General features: G+C 44.0%; 1 protein-coding gene across 1 annotated transcript in view; it reads right to left on the bottom strand.

The window, feature by feature from the left end:
• Positions 1 to 660: 660 nt before the first annotated feature.
• The window catches only part of LOC124739677 (skin secretory protein xP2-like), a 258,903-nt gene continuing 231,979 nt past the window's right edge, over positions 661 to 27,584 (bottom strand). Inside the window, exon 4 of the mRNA XM_047248617.1 lies at positions 661 to 776. Coding sequence (XP_047104573.1) covers positions 711 to 776 — 66 coding nt within the window. The 3' untranslated portion in view covers positions 661 to 710. The remainder of the gene's footprint in view (positions 777 to 27,584) is intronic.

The following is a 27,584-nucleotide window of genomic DNA, read 5'->3' as shown; positions in this document are numbered from 1 at the left end:
GACTGTGGTGTGAAAAGGTTTTCAGAAATTACTGCAACCAGTCGCCTTTTATGTAGATGTATTTTATTTAACCATGACCGGTTTCGAGCTGCCTAGCAACTCATCATCAGATGGTATATACATTTAGTGCTTTTTTGTACCCATTGTGTGGGTGGTTGAGTATCTGTGGAGATAAATCTTTCTGCAGGTATATATATCTCTTTTAGGACGTATTTTTGAAACCATTGTGTCTTGTTTTTCACAATTTCACAAGTTAAAACTTTCACTAGATGTATATTACTTTTATGAGGCACTGTTGGAAACATATATCTTGTTTTTCGTAAACATCGCTGAACACACTTGTGAAAAACAAGACACAATGGTTTCAAAAATACGTCCTAAAAGAGATATATATATCTGCAGAAAGATTTATCTCCACAGATACTCAACCACCCACACAATGGGTACAAAAAAGCACTAAATGTATATACCATCTGATGATGAGTTGCTAGGCAGCTCGAAACCGGTCATGGTTAAATAAAATACATCTACATAAAAGGCGACTGGTTGCAGTAATTTCTGAAAACCTTTACTACATTATTAACATAACTATACATTAATGTATTTCACTCCGTAAACATTGGTAATAAAATGATTAAGAAAGTAAAACTGTAGAAAGATGTTAGCAGATCCATATACGTGTTGCTTATACGAACTTTTAGCAGCTTGCCTCAGCCAGCGCTGTACCTGGAACACAGCCGGGCAGCGACAGATCGCCAGCGGTCTGCGACACTCACCTGGAACACACAAGAGAAACGGCAGCCCGTTAGCAGCAGTCGGCTGTGACCTCAGGCGTAGCGAGCGCATTAGCCCGAGGCTCCAGGGCTTGCGGGTCGGAGGACTCGTGGCGGATGGGGAGGGGGGGGGGGGGGCAGAGAACCGCGCAATTAGCCTCACTCCCCTTCCGCATCTTTGCTAATGCAGCCTCACCTGATTTATGGCCGTCCCAAACGAGAGAACCTCTCTCTCTCCCGCTCGATTCTCGAGCGCCGTCGCAAAGCAGTCGGTCGGTAGGGGCCAGAAAGCATCTACTTTGCTTTCACCGAGGGCACTTCTACGCTTCACAGATTAGACTGGGCGCCGAACTGCCACCCTGGGCGGTAACTGCGGCACAGTATCATTGCACGCACTCTGTAGACTGAAAGTAGCACATCACACATCCGTTATGGAGCTTTGATCTTCCTGTGAATGGGAACGAAACCATACTAACGAGTCATTGTTGTGCTTCGTATTGAATGACTACGTGATTCATAGAGAGACTGCGCTGGACCGCCACCGCAAATTATCTTAACGATAACATTTTGCTGCAATGACTGAAAGTGAATGGATTAAAATACCGCTTAACTTGAGCTGGCAAAAGGTAATACAGTTCACAACCTGTTTTGTTTATAAGAACGTTCGTCAGCTTTGCTCAGCCTTCGTTATACATTGCAGAGAGCTGCGCACCAGTAGCGGATTATCCGGTATGTAGATAATTTGTGCATAACACGGCGATTCTGGAAGAAGAAACCATATCTGAAGTCTTCTAAAACAATTGGAATGAATTTTTTAGTTCAGAAGATATTGTTATGAGTGCGACTCATATTTTATCGCGCATAGGCATTGAAATGCGTTAATTTGTTGTTAGTGTATGCAGGATAGAATTCGTTGGACTGTTCGAAGCTTTGACTTTCAGGAAAACGAGAACTGCTGTGAGGAAAAAATTAAATGCAGGACAGAAATAGAAATACTGGATGATTATTTTCAGAAGATGAACTGAACGTAAACGGTAGAAATCGCGGTACGTTTTGAGTGTAATTCTATAAATGAGATGTATGTTTCCGACGCACGTAATGCAGTGAGCTTTGAAATGTGACGTGAAGCATATTCCCTAAATGCTGTAAGTAGCATTTCCTGGCAAAAAAGTTTGTTTTGGGTTCTTCGTAGTGTTCTGCCTTGGGTCCGCATTATCCCGGATAATCTGGAACTCCCTTAATTTTATTTGCAGTAACCGGTCGCAAGACGTCTATACATACAGTACAGTAAATTCTTACCCACCACATCACTCGTGCTGTAGAAACGTTGCATGTCATGTCTTTCATTATGCACGTTGGCCAACCACCTTCATTTGTACCACTGAGCGATTTCATGAGGTTTTCGACCCTAAACAAAATATGTCCATTTTGATGAGTTACGGTATGCAAACATTTGAAAATGGTTTCAGAGGCAAAACGGTGCAGTTCTGCAAACAAAACAAAGCCACATTTTAGTCAGACTAATGACAGCCAGTGTGGCAAAATGGTATCTTTCTGTCAAAAATGTAAATGCTTGTCGTCATGTTTGCCTGCAGAGCCATGGGTTGGTTCCCGTGATAGAAGTTCAGCGAAAGTCGAACGGGGTCACCTCGCAACTTGGGGCCGACGCCGTACTCAGAGCGTCACGAAGAAACGTTTCATAGAATAGGGAGCTATGATAAAGTATACTGCTCCCAAGTTTTCGCCGTACATCTCATCACCCCGCCGGCTGATCTGACTGTGTAGGGAAAGGACGCTACAGCAGGAACGGACGCGGTTATTTATTTATTCTTTCATGTTTCTTAGATTTTATCGAGTGCTAAAAGCTTCAGGTATGTGAAAAAAATCTACATCTACATATATACTCAGCACACCATCTTATAGTGTATGGCGGAGGGTACTTATCCATATTGTACATAAATAACATAGTGCAAATACGGAACTTGCATTTGTATCTTTTCAGAGTTTACTATACGACGGTCTGTTTCCCCGTCTCCAGTTCCAGTCGTGATTGGCATGCAGCAGAGTGAGTGTTCCTAAGCCTAAGCTCTAATCGCTCCAATTTCACCTTCATGGTCTTCTCGCGAGTTGTATATAGGAGTTATCAAAACAGTAGTTACCTCTCCTAGGATGGTATCCTCTTTTATAATTTCAACAACTCTCACCGTGATGTACAGTGCCTCTCTTGTAACGTCTGCCACTAGAGTAGGGTGAGTGTTGAGCGTTTCAATGTAGGCTAACTTTCGCTCTTACTAAAGGAACCTGTAACGAAACGCCCTGCTCGTCTTCGAATCTTCTCTATTTTTTTCTGTCAATCCTACCTGTTAATCGTCCCAGACTGACTAACCATACTCAAGTATCGGTATAATGAGGGCTTTGTAAGCTACCTCACTCATTGGTGGACTATACTCACTGAGAACTCTTTCAGTGAAACTCAGTCTAGCATGTGCTTTCCGACGGTCGATTTTATGAGGTCGTAGAACTTTAAATCACTCTGTGCGCATGCCTTCAGACATTTAATGGATATGACTGTTTCAGAGTTTGTTTGGCAGTCGTGTAACCAAAAAATAACGCGTATTTTCGCCTACGTACTTACAGTATTGAGGGAAATATAACAACTTCCGCATGAGCCGGCCATCCTTCGCAAGTCTTTCTGAATTCCGATGTACTTTTCTAATGTTGCATCATCCCTGTAAAGCCTCATTGACTATCCAGCGTAAAACGTACAGATGGATTCAACTAAGCTGTCACTTGAGACATTTCTTCAACTCTTACACGCCGCGCGGTCTAGGGCGCCTTGTGACAGACCGCGCGGCTGCCCCCGTCGGGGGTTCGAGTCCTCCCTCGGGCATGGGTGCGTGTGTTGTCCTTAACGTAAGTTAGTATAAGTTGGATTAAGTAGTGTATAAGTCTAGGGAGCGATGACCTCAACAGTTTGGTCCCATAGAAGCTTACCACAAATTTTAACTCTTTCACACATCGTAAATCTGTTTTCACCCAAACTAATTGTGCAAAACTCTTCACTGAACGACATATAGTCTGAAACTTCCTGGCAGATTAAAACTGTGTGCCCGACCGAGACTCGAACTCGGGACCTTTGCCTTTCGCGGGCAAGTGCTCTACTGGCAGAAGTAAAGCTGTGAGTACCGAGCGTGAGTCGTGCTTCGGTAGCTCAGTTGGTAGAGCACTTGCCCGCGAAAGGCAAAGGTCCCGAGTTCGAGTCTCGGTCGGGCACACAGTTTTAATCTGCCAGGAAGTTTCATATCAGTGCACACTCCGCTGCAGAGTGAAAATCTCATTCTGGAAACATCCCCCAGGCTGTGGCTAAGCCATGTCTCCGCAATATCCTTTCTTTCAGGAGTGCTAGTTCTGCAAGGTTCGCAGGAGAGCTTCTGTAAAGTTTGGAAGGTAGGAGACGAGGTACTGGCAGAAGTAAAGCTGTGAGTACCGAGCGTGAGTCGTGCTTCGGTAGCTCAGTTGGTAGAGCACTTGCCCGCGAAAGGCAAAGGTCCCGAGTTCGAGTCTCGGTCGGGCACACAGTTTTAATCTGCCAGGAAGTTTCATATCAGCGCACACTCCGCTGCAGAGTGAAAATCTCATTCTGGGGACATATAGTCTGTTTTCATAGCTGCATTAATTCCAGAGATACCTATATCAACTTAGCTTTCTCAAATTGAACTACAATAATTTCCTTTACTGATATGGTAGTTCTAAAAGTGAAGAATTCAACGGAGTTTTACTCTCCAAAATCTATCACTAGTTTTTGGAGAAAAATAATTATTTAGAACTTCGGATTTACCTATTCTGAACGTGAAATTCGTTGTAGTCTTATGCGAAAGCCGTAATTGTTAAACTTGACTGTAGCGCTAGGCTATTGGGACACACCTGATTCACGCAGCTAAGAGAGGATGCTTACAAAAGCAGAATAATAGAGCAAGGTTTAGCTTAATACTGATACTAATCAGTGGAGGCTGCGTGTGGGCTGCGTGTGGGTAGTCTCGCACACAGATTTGAAAACAAAGGCCATGGTATTTGTGGATAATTCACCGCTTAGCTACCGTAATAGTTCTATTGGTTCCGCCATTGCTTTGAAAGAAAGATGCACGTCAAAAACTGAATGGATTCTTGAAAGAGGACTGTTAAATAGCTTTGTGTGACGAGTTTCACGGCAAGATACAAACCACCATCGCAAAATTACGTCAACAATAGCAATAAAAAGAAATTTCATTTACGTTATGAAATGCAGGAAGATCCGCAGCGGATAAGCACTTGGTGCATAGAGTGGCAACTGACCCTTAACATAGCAAATGTAATGTATTAGGAAGACATAGAAAGAAGGATCCTTTATTGTATGATTATATGATAGCGGATCAAACACTGGTAGCAGTTACTTCTGTAAAATATCTGGGAGTATGCGTATGGAACGATTTGGAGTGGAATGATCATATAAAATTAATTGTTGGTAAGGCGGGTGCCAGGTTGAGATTCATTGGGAGAGTCGTTAGAAAATGTAGTCCATCAACAAAGGAGGTGGCTTATAAAACACTTGTTCGACCTATACTTGAGTACTGCTCATCAGCGTGGGATCCGTACCAGGTCGGGTTGACAGAGAAGATAGAGAAGATCCAAAGAAGAGCGGCGCGTTTCGTCACAGGGTTATTTGGTAAGCGTGATAGCGTTACGGATATGTTTAGCAAACTCAAGTGGCAGACTGTGCAAGAGAGGCGCTCTGCATCGCGGTGTAGCTTGCTGTCCAGGTTTCGAGAGGGTGCGTTTCTGGATGAGGCATCGAATATATTGCTTCTCCCTGCTTATACCTCCCGAGGAGATCACGAATGTAAAATTAGAGAGATTCGAGCGTGCACGGAGGCTTTCCGGCAGTCGTTCTTCCCGCGAACCATACGCGACTGGAACAGGAAAGGGAGGTAATGACAGTGACACGTAAAGTGCCCTCCGCCACACACCGTTGGGTGGCTTGCGGAGTATAAATGTAGATGTAGATGTTTAGTAATGTGCACCACTTAGTGAAATACACGAATACAGCCGCTGGTACAAAGATCTCTGGACGCTATTTGGAATTTGTGCATAGACTTTGCCGGCCGGCGTGGCCGTGCGGTTAAAGGCGCTTCAGTCTGGAACCGCGTGACCGCTACGGTCGCAGGTTCGAATCCTGCCTCGGGCATGGATGTGTGTGATGTCCTTAGGTTAGTTAGGTTTAAGTAGTTCTAAGTTCTATGGGGACTGATGACCACAGCAGTTAAGTCCCATAGTGCTCAGAGCCATTTGAACCATTTTTTTTACATAGACTTTACCTTTCAGTTTACACCAGAGAAAAGTTTCTAGCGGCATCAGATCAGAAGAACGAGTTGACCAACTGATAACGGCTTCATATCCTTCCCAGCGACCACCAGTAGCCACAAATGGGTAGTGGGTCGGGCGCCTATCGTGCTGGTACCGCATAAATCTACGTACAGTTATACTACTATATTACACTAGTGCACTTTTACAACCATGCTAGTGGTTCTTCCTCTAGGAGAGGCGGTAGCACTTAGGCAACAAACAGCGCAAATCTTTTACCCGTTAAGGTTCCTTCAATGAAGTAAGGACCAGTCACTGCTTCTAAGATTCTTAAAAAACGAACTGATGCACATGTACGGACAAAAAAGTGATTACAATTTAAGAAAAACTGGATGATATATTCAGGAGAAAGAGCTCCAGAAACTCAGCAAGTCAATAACGCCAAGGCCCAGGGCCTTACGTAAGCACTGATTCGGCTTGGAACTGAGTGATGGAGTTTCTGGATGTCCTCCTGAGGAACACCGTGTCAAGTTCTGTTCAATTGGCGCGTTAGATATTAGGTTGTGAGACTCCAGAGCTGGCTGTAGGGCCCTGCCCGTTATGTTCCAAACGCTGTCGATGGCGGAGAGATCCAGCGACCTTGCTGGCCAAGGTAGGATTTGGCAAGCACGAAGACAAGCAATAGAAACTCTCGTCGAGTATGAGCAGGCAATATCTTGCTGAAATGTAACTCCAGATAGATCGCCACGGAGGGAAACAAACTGGGTCGTTGAATATCGTCGACCGCTGTGTCGTAAGGGCTCCGTATACGACAGCGAAAGAGGTCCTGCTATGAAACGAAATGGCACCCGGACCATCTTTCTTGGTTGTGGACCGTGTGGCGGGCGACAGACAGTTTGGTATCCTATCGGCGGCCGGTGGATCATTAGACACGTCTTTGGCTTGACTGGAGTAGAACCGCCTTCAGAAATGAATCCCGATTAGAACTGAGCTTCAATGACCAGCAAAGATGTGTCTGGACCGCCCTGGACAGCGGTGGGATATCAGCCTGACAGTCACCCGCCATATGGCGTGACAGCTGGGAGTGTTGTGACCGTAGAAAATTTTAACTTTTATTCTTGTTTTTGTGACCACAATAAGGGTCAAGGCTCCATAGGCAAACAGCCAGCCGACATTAAGAAATAGTCCACCAGGACGAAGGTACAAGATAAGCGGCGGAGGCTGCCAAGTATGGCTTGTTGATCAAATAACTTAGTGTTTGACTTCCTGCAAGAGGAAGCAGTATGAATCAAACTTGTGCAGCGGAAGATGCAAACACCAGGGCGATAGATAATACAGCAAGAGAGAGTGTCAGTCACATGCGGAAAAGACTCGTGTGGAACCAAATTGTGTGCAGCTAGAAACGAAAGTGTCGTGTGGAACCGAAGGCATTCTTGTGCAAGCCCACCAATTAGAAACGAGAGTGTCATGTGGAAGCATAGGCATTCTTGTGCAATCGAATCATTCAGAAATGAAAGGGTCGTGTGAAACAAATTAACTCGTGTGCACCCAAGTACATGAGAAACGAAATAAAAGGCCAGGCAGCGGAATAGCTGGAAGCAGAGATTCAGATGCAAATGCAGAGCCAGTGCCGGCGGTTTGGAGATTCCGCAGCGAGACGCCAGTGGGCCCGATTAGGCCCATAGCAGCCGATACAGCTGATTAAGATGGTTCAGATGGCTCTGAGCACTATGCGACTTAACTTCTGAGGTCATCAGTCGCCTAGAACTTAGATCTAATTAAACCTAACTAACCTAAGGACATCACGCACATCAACGCCCGAGGCAGGATTCGAACCTGCGACCGTAGCGGTCGCTCGGCTCCAGACTGTAGCGCCTAGAACCGCACGGCCACTCCGGCCGGCTAGAGGCTGTCAGTCTTTGTCTCAATTACTTAGAGAGATTTCAGTGCTAACCAAGAACAAGTGATTGCTTTGTACTTGTTTCTTATATGTACCAGCAATTAGCTTTGAAGTAGCAAGTCCGAATAAATAGACTGAATGTTACTAACAGTTTTATGGTCCAACACCTCACATAAGTATATGTGAGAATAAACTTGATAGAAACTAACCAATCTTTTCTGCCTATTGCAATTCTGTAACCGATTTTCAGGAAACTTATTTGCTTCAAACCAAGGAGATTCTCTACCTCTCATCTCCGATATAAAGGTTGACAGCAATTTATAACTGACCCATTGTCCTTAACGTCCCGATTGTGCTATGCAGTTCGCACGTACTTCATTCTGGTATTGTGAGGCTGTGCCGGGATGCGACAGGAGTGATGGTCTGGGCTGTCATTTCATTTCATAACAGAACCCCTTTCGTTGTCATCCGCGGCACTGTTACACCACAGCGGCACATGGACGATATTCTACGCCCCATTTTGTTGCCCTAGGCTTATATTTCAGTAAGATAATGCCCGCGCGCACATGGCGAGAGTTTATATAGCTTGTCTTCGGTCCTGGCAAACCGTACCTCTGCCAGCATAGCCGCCGGATGTCATCCCAATCGAGGACATTTGGAGCATTATGGGCAGGGTCCTCCAGGCAGTTTATGATTTAGACGATATAACGCGCCAATAGCACAGAATTTGGCATGATATCCTTCAGGATGCCATCCAACAACTCTATCGATCAGTGCCAAGTCGAATAAGTGCTTGCATAAAGCCAAGAGGTGGACCAATGCGTTATTGACTTGCTCAGTCTGTGAAGTCCTTTCTCTTGAATAAATAATACAATTTTTCTGAAATTGTAATCAGTTATTTGCCTGTACGTGTACATCACATACACCGATTTCCGTCCAGTTAAGATAAATTCTTTGTGATGTGTCTTTTATTTTGTCTTAGAGGGTACATTATATTCACTTTGCCATTATTTGTAAAGGTAGCTTCATCGATAAAGAAAATACTTTTATACTGATATTGCTATAATTAATGTTGCTACGGAAACAGACTATACTTCTTGCAGTGACATTTTTCTCACAGTCCGTCAGGGTGAGCCGGCCGTTGTGGCCGAGCGGTTCTAGGTGCTTCAGTCTGGAACCGCGCTGCTGCTACGGTCGCAGTTTCGAATCCTGCCTCGGGCATGGGTGTGTGCGATGTCCTTAGGTTAGTTAGGTGTCAGTAGCTCTCAGTTCTAGGGGACTGATGACCTCAGATGTTAAGTCCCATAGTGCTCAGAGCAATTTGAACCATTTGAACCAGATCCGGTTCCTCACCCGTGCTGTAACCCACTGTGTTTTCAGTAACAAATGGTTGGCTTGTCGAATTATTGATCGTACTGTTTGCATACTCGCTAGCTACAGGTTGCAAGTGCCGCTTGTTAGCACTTTTCAGCTGCTGACTTGCATCTCCCCTACCGTACGGTGGCCACCTGCAGTGGAACACACGCCAGTATCACTGCCCCCTCCACTAGGAGGCCGTCTGCGACGTTACGGGCAAAGTTATTTTTTGTGGAATATACCTCTGACAACTTCCCTCCGTTAAAAACGACATACTGTGTCGTATTTACTAGGAGTCCCTCAATATACACTACTGGCCATTAAAATTGCTACACCACGAACATGACGAGCTACAGACGCGAAATTTAATCGACAGGAAGAAGATGCTGTGATATGCAAATGATTAGCTTTTCAGAGCATTCACACAAGATTGGCGCCGGTGGCGACACCTAAGACGTGCTGACACGAGGAAAGCTTCCAACCGAATTCTCATACACAAACAGCAGTTGACCGGCGTTGCCTGGTGAAACGTTGTTGTGATGCCTCGTGTAAGGAGGAGAAATGCGTACCATCACGTTTCCGGCTTTGATAAAGGTCGGATTGTAGCCTATCGCGATTGCGGTTTATCGTATCGCGACGTTTCTCCTCACGTTGGTAGAGATCCAATGACTGTTAGCAGAAAATGGAATCGGTGGGTTCAGGAAGGTAATACGGAATGCCGTGCTGGATCCCAACGGCCTCGTATCACTAGCAGTGGAGATGACAGGCATCTTATCCGCATGGCTGCAACGAATCGTGTAGCCACGTCTCGATCCCTGAGTCAACAGATGGGGACGTTTGCAAGACAACAGCCATCTGCACGAACAGTTCGACGACGTTTGCAGCAGCATGGACTATCAGCTCGGAGACCACGGCTGCGGTTACCCTTGACGCTGCCTCACAGACCGGAGCGCCTGCGATTGTGTATTCAACGACGAACCTGGGTGCACGAACGACAAAACGTCATTTTTTTTCGGATGAATCAAGGTTGTTCTTACAGCATCACGACGGTCGCATGTGTGTTTGGCGACATCGCAGTGAACGGACATTGGAAGCGTGTATTCGTCTCGCCATACTGGCGTATCACCCGGCGTGATGGTATGGGGTGCCATTGGTTACACGTCTCGGTCACCTCTTGTTTGCATTGACGGCACTTTGAACAGTGGACGTTACGTTTCAGATGTGTTACGACCCGTGACTCTACCCCTCATTCGATCCCCGGGAAACCCTACATTTCAGCAGGATAATGCACGACCGCATGTTGCAGGTCCTGTACGGGCCTCTCTCGATACAGAAAATGTTCTACTGCTGCCCTGGCCAGCACATTCTCTAGATCTCTCCCCAATTGAAAACGTCTGGTCAATGGTGGCCGAGCAACTGGCTCGTTACAATACGCCAGTCACTACTCTTGATGAACTGTGGTATCGTGTTGAAGCTGCATGGGCAGCAGTACCTGTACACGCCATCCAAGCTCTGTTTGACTCAATGCCCAGGCGTATCAAGGCCGTTATTACGGCCAGAGGTGGTTGTTCTGGGTACTGATTTCTCAGGATCTATGCACCCAAACTGCGTCAAAATATAATCACATGTAAGTTCTAGTATAATATATTTGTCCAATGAATACCCGTTTATTATCTGCATTTCTTCTTGGTGTAGCAATTTTAATGGCCAGTAGTGTATAATTACATACCTCGTCCGACAGTCGTAGATTTGTGTGCTTAATTTACTAAAATATTACAATCCAGTCACTCGTATAGCGTACGCAGGCATTACGTATCGTTAAAGCTTTGTACTGCAGGTCATCGGTGGTGGCTGAAGCTGTGGACCGTGGGAAACGTGAGGCTGGACAGTGTCGGAAGGCGAGGCCTGCGATGTCGGTCGTGACTGAGCGTCGCACTGTGCCGCAAAGTGGCCCTCCCTTCCCTTCCCTTCCCTTCCCTCTCCCACCTAGCCTCTCAGCCAACGGCACTCCCCGCTCGACGGTCGGCACTAACTCTTCCCTCTGCAGCCGTTGTTTGCGAGCGGGTCGCAGCCTTTCCCAGGAACCGCCGCTCGTCAATCGGCCGAGCTCCTACACCTCTGTGTGGGGCCTGCTGGCACACCGACCACCTGACTCTGCAGAGGGGGTGGAGCGGGAGAGGGGAGGGGAGGTTGTCACTTGGGAACAATGGATCCATTCTGACTGATTACAGCTGCCACTCGTCATCAGAAGGGAATGGAAATTACAGACTGGTGAGGCGAAACACAGGCAGCATCACGAACGTACAGCTATTTGGGGAAGCACTTCCCTCCTACTATTAAGAATTGTGTACGCGCATTACTGTATATAATAACAATCGTTGTTACTGTCATTTCATTTCGTGTATATAGTTACTATTATTATGTCATATGTCCGTATTTCCAATGTGTGTTGGATATTAATGAATATTCGCGTATTCATTAACCAAAGTAAATTTTGCCATGATGGTAGATATAAGTAATATCGCAACAGTGTTTACTGTTGATAAACGGGGCACTTCTTATCTGACTCTGTATGGGGCTGGCTCAAGATTTGACGTTTTCTTGTAACGCCGGAAATGCATATACTCCTATTTCCATCTATTGTACTAATATTTTTTTCCCTTGTTTTGTTACCTCAAGATATGACATTTCTGTCTCTTTATATATTGTAATTGTTTTACTGTTTGTATATATATATTTATGCACTCATGTCGATGTATAATTGGTTTGTTTCGTAAATATTATTTGTATTTTTACGCTGGGTCTTGCCTAGGGAAAACTGCTATCGAACGATTACGTCGATAGGTCGTGTGACGAATCAAAGTGTGTAGGATCTTTGGTAGTGTTAACTCTGCCGCGTGGAGCGCGGGCAGAACAGTCGGAGTCTGGCGGGAGTAGCGAGTGGAGCAGGTGTTGTGTGACGCTCCCGCGAGTTGCCGCGCTTTCGGGGTTTGGCAGCATGTAATTGCGCTCGACTCGCGATGATAGTTTCTGACATGGTGTCGCGGACGGGAAACATTAGCTGGCGCACATCAAGAGCCCGTTTCGCCTGGTGACCGTGTCGAGAAGAAGGCGCGCCAACATCCAGCTTCTGCAACAGCGACGGCCGACAATGAGTGACTGTCGCCGCCTCCTCGATCGACGGCTTCAAACCTTCAATCAACCAACAAGGAAGACTAAAAGCACGTAAAGTTTCAGAACTGTATGGCAGACCTCAGCTTTTCAAATTGTTCCATTTGCCTCGCAAAATTACAGCAACTTAGCATGAACCTTTGTTGCTCATTGTCCCAATTGCATTGCCAAGCAGGGTCCCTTCCTTTTCCGAAATGAACCCGAGTGTCGTTGAAATTCAAACGCCAGCATTAAAATAATATAATTAGATTTCACTGCTTTAATTTCAAAGTTCAATTCAAGCATTAGCTGGCTACAATAGTTAGATTACACAAGCACAAATTAAGAGTGCGAGTTTTGTTACCGTATTTTAGCTTACCTGTGACTGCAGCTCCGCTTGGTACGTACTAAATTTTACTATTGTTAATTGTTCAGAATCATTTAATTCAAGTTCAAAGTTAAATCTCTTATTTCTAAATTGCGTGGATTCAAGTAGTTTTTGAAATGATTGTTGAGGTAGTCCAAGACTAACCGTATTTACTGGATTTCGATGTGCTTCAGAAAGAAAGCTCACTATTAACTTCAGTCACTAAATTAACTTTCGATTTTCCGGTTTTATTAATTCTTTTGCTAAATTAAGTCAGAGTGTAGCGAAATTTATTACTTCTGACAAACTTTCAGTTTTCACACTACACGTGTCAACCTTCAGTTGCCACGCTTCTAGTGCTAATTATATGTGTAATAACCTTTCTTTTTCAGTTACTATAGTAATTGTCCTTAGGACTGGCGACCGTGATTTCCCCCAAATCTCAAATATCTAATTACCGCTAGTTAATTGTTAACGTAACGGCCGCACATTTACTTTCTTTATTAACTTTACCCCTTTTCAAAATTAATTTCCACCAGTTTCATTTGCATTTTTCCTTTCATTTAGATGTAACCCTTTCCTCCCTCTTTACCGATAGATTAACTTCGGTGACGATTGCTTTTCCAAAACTCCCATTAGGTACACGCGGTTTCATTTTTCACTGTCATTAAGGTCGATAAGTGAGGGGGGAGGTTACACGTGGCGACCTGGTGACAGGACAATCTTCAATTTTGAGGTTGTTCTGGACACGAAGTTTGCATTGTGCAAATATCGTAACAAAGTACTGGTTACGTACAGGCCGTTACGTCAGCGAGAATAAGTAGTGGGAGTAATCCTAATTATATTTGAGATTTGTCATTTATATTGAAAATTATTAAAATGAGTGAAGGCAACAATTACCAAAATTTGGTAGACTTGGATACGGAACAATCGGTCGAACAGTGGGAAACGCGCACGGCGGTTCCCATTGTTCAGGGGCAGGCGGCTAGCATGAAAGACGCGACCGCCGAAACGCAACAAAGAGCAGAAATGGAATTCCAAACTTTAGAAAATGTTTCGGAATCGGAAGCGAAAATCAAATCTGTACCCCTTTATTATGAATACGGGGGAACATATATAGAGGAACCAGCTACGGAAGTAAAACCGGTAGTCTCCGGGAATTTAACTGATTTATTGAATGTTTTGATTAATGAAATCAAGAGTCAATCGGCAGAAATTATAGCTCTGTCTGCCAAGCAAGAAGCTCAGTCTGAAAAGATTGAACGAAAGCTAGACAATCAGAACAAAGCTATTAATGTTGTTAACAACAATGTTGGAGTTGTTAATACAAAAGTTGATAAAATCAAAGAAGATATTGTTGTAATTAATACCGAAATCGGTAATCTTAAACAGGAAATGATAGGCGTTCAGGCGGAAATTGCGAGCATAAATACTCGCTTTGATTCCGAAATTAGCAGAATCGAGAAAAGTGTAGGAGAAGCAGTTGCTCCGATCATCGAGAATAAGGTGACGGAACAAATTCAATTAGTGAAAAAAGAGGATCAACAGAAGGTGGAAACTTTAGAGGCTTTAGTGTCCGAAGTAGACACTAAAGTGAGGGAGCAGGCTAATACCTGTGAAGAGAAAAAGAGGGAAGTGGAAACGCTTGCGACAACCACTTGCCAAGTAATTACGAGAGTGTCGGAATTAGAAAAGAAACTTGAAAAACAGAGCTATGTGCCAATCTGTGCACATAGTTCGGAATTGTTGACGAAAGAGGAGCGGTTCGACCCCTTGAAAAAAGGCGGTATACACGCGACGGATTTCATTAAGAATTGTGAAAGAGTTTTACCCAGATCATGGACTAATGAGAGAAAAATTAATGCGGTTATTGATGTGCTGGCTGGTGATGCCAAGCGTTGGGGCTTAAACCTCGACATTACGAACCTGACTTTTGACGAGTTTAAAAATTTGTTTCTGGCTGAATACTGGTCAGAGCAAAAACAGCAAAGTGTCTGGCGCGAATTTGTCGTATCGAGGCCTTTCGATGCGAATTCGCGCGGTTCGATGAGGGAGTTTTGTGAGGGCTGGATCCGCAAGTTGGGATATTTGCGTGATCGCCGCACGGAATCCGAAATAGTCTGGGAACTCTACAAGAAGCTTCCAGATGATACAAAACGCTACGTAGGAAGCAATTACAGGACAATCAATGATTTCCTGGAAAGAGTTGAGGACGAGGACTATTGGCGCAATAATCGCGACAGTGGTAGAGGCCGTGGTAACAACAACGGGTACCACCCCAACCATAACAACGATAACCATGGGAATAATGCATACCGCAGCAATAACAATAATGGTTCGGACCGTAATAACAATCGGTACAATGCAAATAATAACAGGAATGACAGAAACCAGTATCATACTAACGTGATATGGGCTTCACAGAATAGTAATAACGCCAGAGGGTGTGATCAGCCGCCTCAGCAGCATCCGGGGAGCGTATCTGCTGGGACGAGACAGGGAAACCATTAGCCGCGCCGCTGAGGGGCCGAGCGGGCGTGGAGAAATTTTGGCGGCCCAATAACAGGAGAAAACCCAGGTATCGTCATTATGAAAATTCCGTGTGGAATAATCAACGGCGGGAGAGTGTGCCAGTGTTAAGAGAAAAGAGTGCGCCCACAAGTAGTAGATCAGCTGTATGCACGGCAGTAGAAAATACATTCGCTGTCAGTGAGAACAATTTAAGTAGTGTTCCGGAAATCGATCATAAAGTGGCAGCTGTAATACCCGCAGCGGAACTGGAGATTGAGTTTAAGAATGATTCGCAATTGTTGAGAGAAGATCAGATGTCGGATAACACGTCCGTCATCGAGCGAGGGGATGCAGAGAGGGATGAGGTCTGGTTAAGGCAGTTCGGTCGCTTATACGACGAACTAAGAGATTATAGGGGTCTGTATGGGAGAAGTGTTTATGGGGAGCGCGTGCAGGATTTGCTACGTCTCGTCCCGCAAGAAGATAGTGTTTGTGAAATGATAGAAAGTTCTGGCCCTAATCGGCAGACTTTACTAGAAATAGTTGATGTTAAGGGGGAGCACGAGCAAGATTCGTCGTGTTTCGTCCCGCAGGAGTTAGATGTTGAAGTAGTAACGGAAAGTTCTGGCCCTAACCGGCAGACCTTACCGAAAGTTTCAGTGGTAGAAGTAACCGACCCATCCGACGCAAACCTCCAGTTTAAACGTTGCGAGAGTATTAAGGAGAAAGATTACGAAAATTTTAGTGATAGCCGGACACGATTGGTAGAAAACCACGTAGATTACAGTGTGTATGAGGTTAGAGCTGACGTTATACGGTCAGACGATAGCAGTGTGGGTTGCGCAGATCCAGAGGAAGTAATTGCAGATACTACTGGGCACATGTCTCCAGGTAGATTGGCAGATGAGATCAATCTGATTAAAGAGGAATCAACGAAGGTGACAATTAGTGAATTGATAGCAAAGCAACACTCACTAGTTGACGAGTTACAGGAAAAGGTTTCGGTATTGGAGGCGAAGCTACAGACTAAGCCTCAGGACAGACGTGTTGAAATTAAAACTGTATGTGAACAGAGGCTGAAAAAGCCGCCAGATAAACCGGATTTAGGATCAAAGCCGGATGGTTTTCTCTGGAATGACCTGGATATAGACGAGGACAAGTGTAGACAGATAGTAGTGTCTGTTAATATGCACGACCTACAACTAAACGCGTTGATGGACACCTGTGCAGAATTGAGTGCTGTATCTGGGAAAATATTTGAGTTACTGAAAGACAGACCCGGCATCGTAGTTATGCCAGTAACAGGAGTGAAAATTATCGGTGCTACTGGGAAGGCCAGTAAACCGGTCACAAAACAGATTTTTGTCCACTTCGAGATATGTGGGGCACGATTTGAACAAGAGTTTGTCGTCGTGCCAGGCTTGACTACGGGAGTAATTATCGGGTTAGATTGGCTATTAAAGTACCGTGCAGTGATTAATTGCGAAAGCAAAACTTTGACATGTATGTCACTAGATAAAACGATAGTAGTTAGCTTTGACGAGGCAGGAGATGGTGTGCATAGGCAATACCAGCCTATACACATTGTTAACTGGCCGAATGGTATTGATGTAGGTATGAATTTGAACTACTGTAATGTGAGGAATCTCGGCATTGACAATAGTGTAGAAACTGAATTGGAAAGTATTGTAGAAGGTGTGTCAAACGTAACACACGAACAAAGACGAGGCCGACTTTCCCGTACCTACTGCCATCACAACCATAGGGCATGGGGCAAATATGAAGCAGAATTTAAGAGAATTATGAACACCTTGAGACATGAATCTACGGGATTTTCTCCAGAGGAAATCCTGTTGGATGACAGAAGTAAAAGTTTAGTGGAAGAGGTAATCAAATTCCCTCCACGGATTGACATTAGTATTGGTGTGAAAAAAGATCGTTTGCGAGAAGTAATGAAGCTAAAAGCTGATGCTCGCATACGTCGTCATGACGCTAAAGCGCGTTTTGCTAAGTTTGCAATCGGAGACTTAGTACTTGTAAAAGCTCATGAGAAATCGAGCGAGATAGACCATGAAAACTCTAAATATAAGTTTGTTTATAATGGACCATATAAAGTCATTGGTATGCCTCACACAAATGCTTACGGAATATTGTAGACTTGAAATTGTACCAACCTAGGATCGATTAATACCACACAATGGGTAATTTATACAGTATGTAAAATAGAGTGTAAGATTTAACGATTTGCTAGATTGCCATGCTTTTGACTGACCAAGGTCATTAAAGAAGTTGTAATTAATAAGTAATTAATTTTGATTAATCAATTTAATTTTAATCAATTTAATCATGATCTAATCAACTGAAAAATCCAAGCTGCTAGTTTAAGTTTTCAGCTGAGTCACAGTAGATTAAGGAATGTAAATATGATTTTGTAAATAGCTGTAAGATTTCATAAATATGTGATTTACTAGTCATTGCCGATGTACTTAGACGCTGTTTTAAGTTTCAGGCTAGTACATGCGTGTGATGATGGACAGTGTTGAGTTATCCACTGTGATAGTATTAAGGGACTCCTTGAGATTACTCGGGAGTGAGTTTTTCCTAAAGAATTCAGTGAAACGGACGTTCTGGAAACGCCGTCATAAGGGCGAGTGAGATCAAGCGTGCCGCACACGCGGGCGCAACAATACTGGCGAGGCAAGCCGCTGTCGGCTCTTGTGCCGCTGTTGGCTCTTGTGCCGCTGTCGGCATCCTTTGTACTCGCGAATACGGAATGTGGAGTTGCTTTTCTTCCCGGACAGCTGATGTGAAAGGATTCTGCTGTCAATATTTATGTTTTATTTTATCTGCTGTATATTATTTTCTTGTTTAGCGTTAATTGGACATGACGAGAAAATTAATTATGAAAAGGTTCCATAAAAATGTGTATTCTATGTAATTAATTATTAGTTTGCGTATTTTGATATACCTGTTTTTTTATGACCATGCACTCTGATCAATTTTGCAAATAGTATTCCATTTCTTATAGTGTTACGAATTTTAATGATTTTGGAATAGCTAAACCATTTTCTATGTTTTTTATGAATTTTAATATGTTGTCAACCTGTTTTATTTTGTGCAAGATGACAGAGTGGAATAAGATTAGGAGTGTCCCCACTCAATTATTATGGTCTAAAAATTGATTTATGATTAATTAGACGAATGCTAAATTTTGTTGATGTTTTGAGCATATGCATTTCCGCTGTTTCTTTTTTGGGACATTTTCTGAGTCTGTTTACGTTACACGAACATCCTCAGACAATGTGGGGCACGTGTAACGCCGGAAATGCATATACTCCTATTTCCATCTATTGTACTAATATTTTTTTCCCTTGTTTTGTTACCTCAAGATATGACATTTCTGTCTCTTTATATATTGTAATTGTTTTACTGTTTGTATATATATATTTATGCACTCATGTCGATGTATAATTGGTTTGTTTCGTAAATATTATTTGTATTTTTACGCTGGGTCTTGCCTAGGGAAAACTGCTATCGAACGATTACGTCGATAGGTCGTGTGACGAATCAAAGTGTGTAGGATCTTTGGTAGTGTTAACTCTGCCGCGTGGAGCGCGGGCAGAACAGTCGGAGTCTGGCGGGAGTAGCGAGTGGAGCAGGTGTTGTGTGACGCTCCCGCGAGTTGCCGCGCTTTCGGGGTTTGGCAGCATGTAATTGCGCTCGACTCGCGATGATAGTTTCTGACATGGTGTCGCGGACGGGAAACATTAGCTGGCGCACATCAAGAGCCCGTTTCGCCTGGTGACCGTGTCGAGAAGAAGGCGCGCCAACATCCAGCTTCTGCAACAGCGACGGCCGACAATGAGTGACTGTCGCCGCCTCCTCGATCGACGGCTTCAAACCTTCAATCAACCAACAAGGAAGACTAAAAGCACGTAAAGTTTCAGAACTGTATGGCAGACCTCAGCTTTTCAAATTGTTCCATTTGCCTCGCAAAATTACAGCAACTTAGCATGAACCTTTGTTGCTCATTGTCCCAATTGCATTGCCAAGCAGGGTCCCTTCCTTTTCCGAAATGAACCCGAGTGTCGTTGAAATTCAAACGCCAGCATTAAAATAATATAATTAGATTTCACTGCTTTAATTTCAAAGTTCAATTCAAGCATTAGCTGGCTACAATAGTTAGATTACACAAGCACAAATTAAGAGTGCGAGTTTTGTTACCGTATTTTAGCTTACCTGTGACTGCAGCTCCGCTTGGTACGTACTAAATTTTACTATTGTTAATTGTTCAGAATCATTTAATTCAAGTTCAAAGTTAAATCTCTTATTTCTAAATTGCGTGGATTCAAGTAGTTTTTGAAATGATTGTTGAGGTAGTCCAAGACTAACCGTATTTACTGGATTTCGATGTGCTTCAGAAAGAAAGCTCACTATTAACTTCAGTCACTAAATTAACTTTCGATTTTCCGGTTTTATTAATTCTTTTGCTAAATTAAGTCAGAGTGTAGCGAAATTTATTACTTCTGACAAACTTTCAGTTTTCACACTACACGTGTCAACCTTCAGTTGCCACGCTTCTAGTGCTAATTATATGTGTAATAACCTTTCTTTTTCAGTTACTATAGTAATTGTCCTTAGGACTGGCGACCGTGATTTCCCCCAAATCTCAAATATCTAATTACCGCTAGTTAATTGTTAACGTAACGGCCGCACATTTACTTTCTTTATTAACTTTACCCCTTTTCAAAATTAATTTCCACCAGTTTCATTTGCATTTTTCCTTTCATTTAGATGTAACCCTTTCCTCCCTCTTTACCGATAGATTAACTTCGGTGACGATTGCTTTTCCAAAACTCCCATTAGGTACACGCGGTTTCATTTTTCACTGTCATTAAGGTCGATAAGTGAGGGGGGAGGTTACATTCTATAGCGCGGACTTGTTGCCATTCGCTGGATTCGAGTTATTATTTATGTAACTCTCCCGCGGTTTCGGAAGCACTATACTTTCTTACACGTTCACGTTCAAGAGAGGGAGTTTTCTTAAAGATACGGACACAGATGTGGATAATGACACTATTTAACTTAACTTTGTTTTCTGCCTTATGGCAGGTCTTGTCATGGGGGAAGCCTCGTCAGAGAGGTCCACCGCTTGAGAGCCTAGGGACGTGATTCCAGTGACGGTTTCGCGTTGCCTTCCACTGATGATGATCAAATGATAATGCGGACAACACAACACCAAGTCCCTGAGCGGAGAAAATCTCCGACCCAGCCGAGAATCGAACCCGGATTCCTTGGTGTGACATTCCGCCGCGCCGACCACTCAGCTATCGGGACGGACAATGACACTATGAACATTTCAATACAGTCAACATGTCTAATACAGTTAACACGTATAATCTTTCCATGATAAAGCATAAAAGAATCGCAACTGTATTTCAGTGTAATGTGTCAATAAAAAAATCGATTCTATGTTCACTCGTTATTATGCTACAGAACAAGTTAATTCTAATACAGACACAAGCTAATAATAATACTTGTTATTATTATCATCATCATTATATACACCAAAATAACCTGAGAGCATAGCGTGTTCACAAGATTCATATTCGAAACGGCGGGAAAAACCACTAAAATATTGTGGGACGTAGTAGTATTTTTCATGGGGCAAAACTTATTTGCTTAGTGTTAATATTTATATTAACACTAAGCAATTTTTTTTCAGGCAGCAATCAACAGGAAAAATATATTTCGAGAAATGCAGAACAGATTGCTCTACTGTATTTCTTATTTTTAAACAAATAAGAAACACAAAATAATATTAATCATTGTTGTGCGGGTTCCAAGCAGGTGAAAAGGTTTCAATCTGACGCTACTTCGGAGACGTTTCATGTCTGTTTTTTATCAACAATTGTCCTCTCTAAACCATCTTCTTTCTATGACTTTTGACTCGGCGTCTACACAAACACTGAAATGCCATGCAGCGTTATTTCTAAGGGCACCAGTTAACATACAGAACGTCCGCCTGCTTAGCTGGGTGGTTACGCACTTGCCTCCGACGCAGCGGGCCCGTGTTCGGTTCCCGGCCGTGGACTGGGTATTGTGTCGCCCTCATCATCATTTTACTCTCATCACCGGCACGCAAATCGCCCAATGTGGCGTCGACTGAAATAAGACTTGTACTTGGCGACCTAACTTACACGGATGGGGCCTCCCGGCCAACAATGCCATACGCTCATTTCATTTCATTTACATTCAGAACGTTACTACACGTTTTAATGCCGTAATATGTCGCTTTCGATTCTGCAGCAACGGTTATTCGAATAAGTAGTTACCTTACTTGACTTTTGACTGGAACGCTTGTTTTGCAAATCGACTGAGTCTGACCAGATAGATGAGTGCGCCTTAGGAAAGTGACTTTATTTGTGAAACGCTCGAGCTATGGTACGGCGGAGTTCCCGCAAAACGACGACCTAATCTCCCACTGGAGCTATTCGCTTTTCCTGCATCTACGAGCGGACAGGCAAGTTGTTCATAATGCGCTTAAAATGACCTGTTGGGCGATCCAAAACGCATGCTGTATCTTGCGGTCAGAGTCTCATCTACGTCATGTACTCTCCTGGTGGCAGTAAGTCGAAAACAATAATACGAAAAGTCCTTCCAAAACGCAACGCTTACCACTGAAGCGTTATTAGCGAGCAGAGTAGTGTGACCAATGAGAATGTCCACATTTGACTAAGAACTTCAGATCCTGTAAGTTATTGCTGGCTGGCTGAGAGTTATCAATATTTGCATTAACTTTGTGACTCAGTTTGGGGTGTAGAAAATTAGCCATGGTTCCTCAGTGGTCGAGTAGATATTTCGCAAGGGTCACATGTTTCTGAAGTCGATATTTAGTTAGACATAACAATCGGCAAAATTATTCTTCCAGTATGCAGGGCATACAAGAATCAGCAGGAGCGTTCCCGCGGAAGGGCGTGTAGTTCTGTTGAGTATTTTACGATTGTTGTAGGCGAAGGTTCCGGCTTAGTTAGCTGGTTGGTCGGCAGAGGCCACGTATTTGACGTAAGTATCTTAGGCAAACGGAGGAAGTATTGACAGAGCAGACGATTCTGACGATGTTCAGTATTTGTATCCTGGAAACTTGTAGCGTTTGTTTTGGTTGCGTCTTCTGGTCTTCCTAGCTCGTAATTATTATCCCGTCCTGTTTATGTGGAGATTTCTGTACAAATTACGAGCAAGTAATTGGATAGGCTCCATTCACTAACAGTTAGCCGAGCAGTCTAAGGGGCTGCAGTCATGGACTGTGCGGCTGGTCCCGGCGGAGGTTCGAGTCCTCCCTCGGGCATGGGTGTGTGTGTTTGTCCTTAGGATAATTTAGGTTAAGTAGTGTTCAAGCTTAGGGACTGATGATTTTAGCAGTTAAGTCCCATATGATTTCACACACACACACACACACCACACACACACACACACACACACACACACACTAACAGCGGTGTAAAGTCGGTCTCATATTCAGGAATTCAGCATTGCTGACCACTCCTTGAGCAAGTTCCTTCTAGAGGTGACTTGCCGACCTGTTATGAAATGTCAGACATGTATCTACGTCACGCGGAGTTCCTGTTCAGCGTACGTTGTGTCTGTTTTGTTACGGATGAAAGGAAAAGAAGCAATGAAGCTCGGAGCCGGCATTTAGTCATTTCCTCCCGAATAGCACCAAGGCAACGGCGGAGCTCAACGTCCCTATCCGGCGAATGGATTACCACATACAATGTCACATGCGCTCTCTCCATTAGACTGTAAGATCGGACACTGGCGCAAAGTCTGCCGATTACTGGTTGTACGTCACCAAGTCCTCTCCTCTTGCCGACCAAATACAGCGGCGAAAATTTCATCTGCCACCACGATTCAAAGCAGCTAACTCCGAGTCGAGCGGTCCTCCTCGCCCCCCCCCTCTCCCCCTACATAGTCTTGCGTTAGCAATCTCGACAAAGGTGACAGGTGTACCGGTTTTGAATATTAACGTTGCCCGCGAGTCAAAGCGAGGCTCACCACCCCTATCAATGACCAAACTTGATGATCAGGCGTGGATTAAATGATGGGGCAACTGGCTGGTTTTGACAAACGATTGACCAATCGTTCTTTTCGGCCTTTTTATCATTCGAATGGAACAACCGAGCGAAACTAGTCTTTGCGAACACGTCAGATATGTGAATGTTTTGCATTCACTCTCTGCGTTTGAGAGATTTCACTTAACGTGTGATAACCGAATGACACGAGTCTGTGACGGTTATGTCAGGAATGTAAGTGTTTTCACTCAGTCTCCATGTCTGAGTGATTCCATCTACGATCTTTTTCAGTCTCTTCAGTTATGCATGAACAATGGCGAGAGTTGACGACGTTTTTAGGGACAAATAAAGTATCTTATTTCGAGGAGTACCTATGGCATTAAATATGGATTTTTAGTTTTAAAAGTTTAACAACTGGTGCTAGATTGTAAAATTTTATTTAAGTAAATGAACATTTTTTCGATAAACGCTGAGGTGACTCGAACAGAGGAGTGGCAATTGTTTCGTGTATCAATCCCTTGCTTTTTTAAGTATATACTTTCACTTGTCGGAAGTACTTTTGACGAGGGTTGGAACGTAAATAGTGGCAACTACTTATTCACAACCTATACGAAAGAGTTACATGTTTGCACCTGTTACTGTCCTTCAGAGTAGTCACCAGCGTTGTGTAGAACCCGTTGCCAGCGATGTGGAAGGCGCAGTATACTGTTAGCAGAGCCTTTTCTGTTGATGGTGCGAATGGAGCGGTCTAAAGTTATGGTGACTCTCGTGTACGACTGTGATGGTGTTATCCTAACGCATTACGTTCCTCCACGGCAGACCGTCAGTGCACGGTATTACTGTTCGTTTTTTGAGCATGACCTGCGACCAGCTCTGCGAAAGAAGCGGCGACACTTTCTGCGCAACCCACCCATCATTTTGCACGACAATGCGCGGGCGCATACAGCGCAAGCTGTGGCTGCTGTGTTCGGTCGATGGGACTGGGAAGTACTGTACCATCCACCATACTCCCCGGACTTACGTCCTTGTGACTTTGATTTGATTCCGAAGATGAAGAAACCACTTCGTGGCATTCGCTTCAGAACTGTTCCAGAGATTCAACAGACAGTAGATCGCTCTATTCGCACCATCAACAGAACTGGCTCTGCTAACGGTATACTACGCCTTCCACATCGCTGGCAACGGATTCTACAAAACGCTGGTGACTACTTTGAAGGATCGTAACGGGTAAAAACATGTAATGCTTTTGTATCGGTTGTGAATAAATAGTTGCCACTATTTAAGTTCCAACCCTCGTATTTTGCGCGTAATCAGTGCCATCATTCCTTACTTTTCTCTGAATTCATTTAACTAACACAGTTTCTGTATCTGAATCATCGTTACAGATGCTGTATATCACACTGAATTTATCTTGAGACTCGCTCTTTATCGAATCATACAATTTCATCCATTCTCACGCCACTGATCGTTTCGACATTTTCATGCAGGCACAAAGGTGATAATTAAGCAAATCCCTAGTGTTAAACATGGACGAAAAATTGAGCTAACAACTATTTATCAGCAACAAAACAGCAATTATCGGAGCTACAACAACAGTGACGAAGGGAGTTGAAAGAGTGCAGACAACCATACCGATTTAACGATGACAAAACGATTGATTGTTTCCGGTTTAAACTTAAAGTGCCGGGGATCCGATGGCAGTATTCATTCGGATGGTCCCACAGAGTGGTTTTACTCGATGGAAGTGAATGAATAACAGTAATAATTTCGTGTGACTCAGTGGCGGTGCAAGTCTTTGTACTGGACACCACTTGAGCGACTTACGTGTCCCTTTCCTATCCCAGTTATCCAGCCAGGGAAAGGAGACCTACTGTTTAATGTGGAATCCGGACCACGCTTCGTTTCTGGCGTCGCCTTACATCGTTGAGAGATGAAGGCTAGGTTAAAGACGCAGACTAAAACATCCGCGTTGTAATCGGAATTCGATCCTGCGACTTCTCGCTTTTCAGGCACGCACTTTACATATAGATCAACATAACTAACACAATAATACAACCGATACTCACAACTACAACTGACTATATGTAATTGGTTTCACAAAAAAAAAAAAAATGGTAATGGTTCAAATGGCTCTGAGCACTATGGGACTTAACTTCTAGAACTTAGAATTACTTAAGCCTTACTAACCTAAGGACATCACACACATCCATGCCCGAGGCAGGATTCGAACCTGCGACCGTAGCGGTCGCGCGGATCCAGACTGTAGCGCCTAGAACCGCTCCGCCACCCCTGCCGGCCCGATCGGTAAAACTGGTTTTAATCGGGCGCTTTTATTCGATTGTTCCCATCACTAATGGATCAGAACGTAGTCGTAGTGATTATGTTGGTGTATTAGGCTGAGCGTCCACTGCATCCGTATTCGTCATGCTAGTTCGACGGTCGCATACGACCACACGCTGAAGACTAATCTCATGACATGTAGCGACATTGGCTCGCATCCACTGCACGCGACCAAGTCAGCCGCATACAGCCGTACACGGCCGGTTGACGAATTGCAGCGAAACAGGACTGGTACGAAACGTACCTAATGACTGGAAGAAAGCGCAGGTCATTCCCGTTTTTAAGAAAGGCCGTAAGACAGATCCACATCATTATAGACTATATCGTTGACGTCAATTTGTTGTAGAATTATGGACTAGTTTTATGCTCAAGAATTATGACGTTTTTGGAAAATGAACACCTCCCCTATAAAAATCAACATAGATTCCGCAAACACAGATCCTGCGAAACTCAGCTCGCTCTGTTCCTCCATGAGATCCACAGCGCAGTGGACAACGGCACTCAGGTTGTTTCCGTGTTCCTTGATTTCAGTAAGGCATTTGACACAGTCCCGCATTGGCGGTTCATGAAAAAAATACGAGCTTACGGAGTACCGGAGCAGATATGGGACTGAATTCGAGACTTCCTTGCATATAGAACTCAACATGTCGCTCTTACCGGAACTAAATCGACAGATGTAAAGGTAATATCCGGAGTACCACAGGGAAGTGTGATAGGACCGTTGCTGTTTACAATACACATAAATGATCTAGTAGAAAGCGTCGGATCCCCTTTAAGGCTATTCGCAGATGATGCAGTTGTCTGTACGAAAGTGGCAACACCAGAAGATAGCAAGAATTTGCAGAACGACTTGCACAGAATTTATGAATGATGCAGACTCTGGTAGTCGACACTGAACGTAAATAAATGTAACATATTGCGCATACATAGGAAAAGAAATCCACTACTGTATAGCTACACTACTGATGACAAACAGCTGAAGTCAGCGTCTGCCGAAAAAATCCAGGCGTAACTATCCAGAGCAGCTTGAAGTGGAATGACAATATAAAGCAGATAGTGGGAAAAGCAGACACAAGACTCAGATTCATCGGAAGAATCTTAAGGAAATGTAACTCATCCATCAAAGAAGTGGCTTACAAGGCGCTTGTTCGCCCGATACTTGAGTACTGTTCATCTATCTGGGATCCCTATCAGGCAGAACGGATAGAGGAGATAGAGAAGATGCAACGAAGAGTGGCGTGTTTCGTCACGGGATCATTTAGCTGGCGAGAGAGCGTTAGGCAGATGCTAAACAAACTCCACTGGCAGACGTTACAGGAGAGGTGTTGTGGATCACTGAGGGATTTACTATTGAAATTTCGGGACAGCTCTTTCCAGGAGGAGTCGGACCACATATTACTTCCCCCCTACATATATCTTGCGTATTGACCACGACGAGAAAAATCGAGAAATTAGAGCCAATACAGAGGCTTACTGACAATCATTCTTTTCACGCATTATTCGCGAGTGGAACAGGGTTGGAGAGATTAGATAGTGGTACCTAAAGTACCCTCCGTCACACACCATTAAGTGGCTTCCGGAGTATGATGTAGAGGTAGATGCCGGACGCACTCGTTGCAACCGAGCATCTGTTGTTGCTCGTGTCTGTATGAGGTCCGCATTTAATTACCAACTATGGACGAAGAGAACAGTTCCTCATGGAGTATGCAAGGCAAGAGATATCATCACCACAACTTACAAAGTAAACTGTGACTGGAAGTTGCAGAGGACTTGAGTGT

The sequence above is a fragment of the Schistocerca piceifrons genome, chromosome 1 (assembly GCF_021461385.2).
Source record: "Schistocerca piceifrons isolate TAMUIC-IGC-003096 chromosome 1, iqSchPice1.1, whole genome shotgun sequence".
Lineage (NCBI taxonomy): Eukaryota > Metazoa > Arthropoda > Insecta > Orthoptera > Acrididae > Schistocerca > Schistocerca piceifrons.
This window is presented reverse-complemented; position numbering and strand designations above follow the sequence as displayed.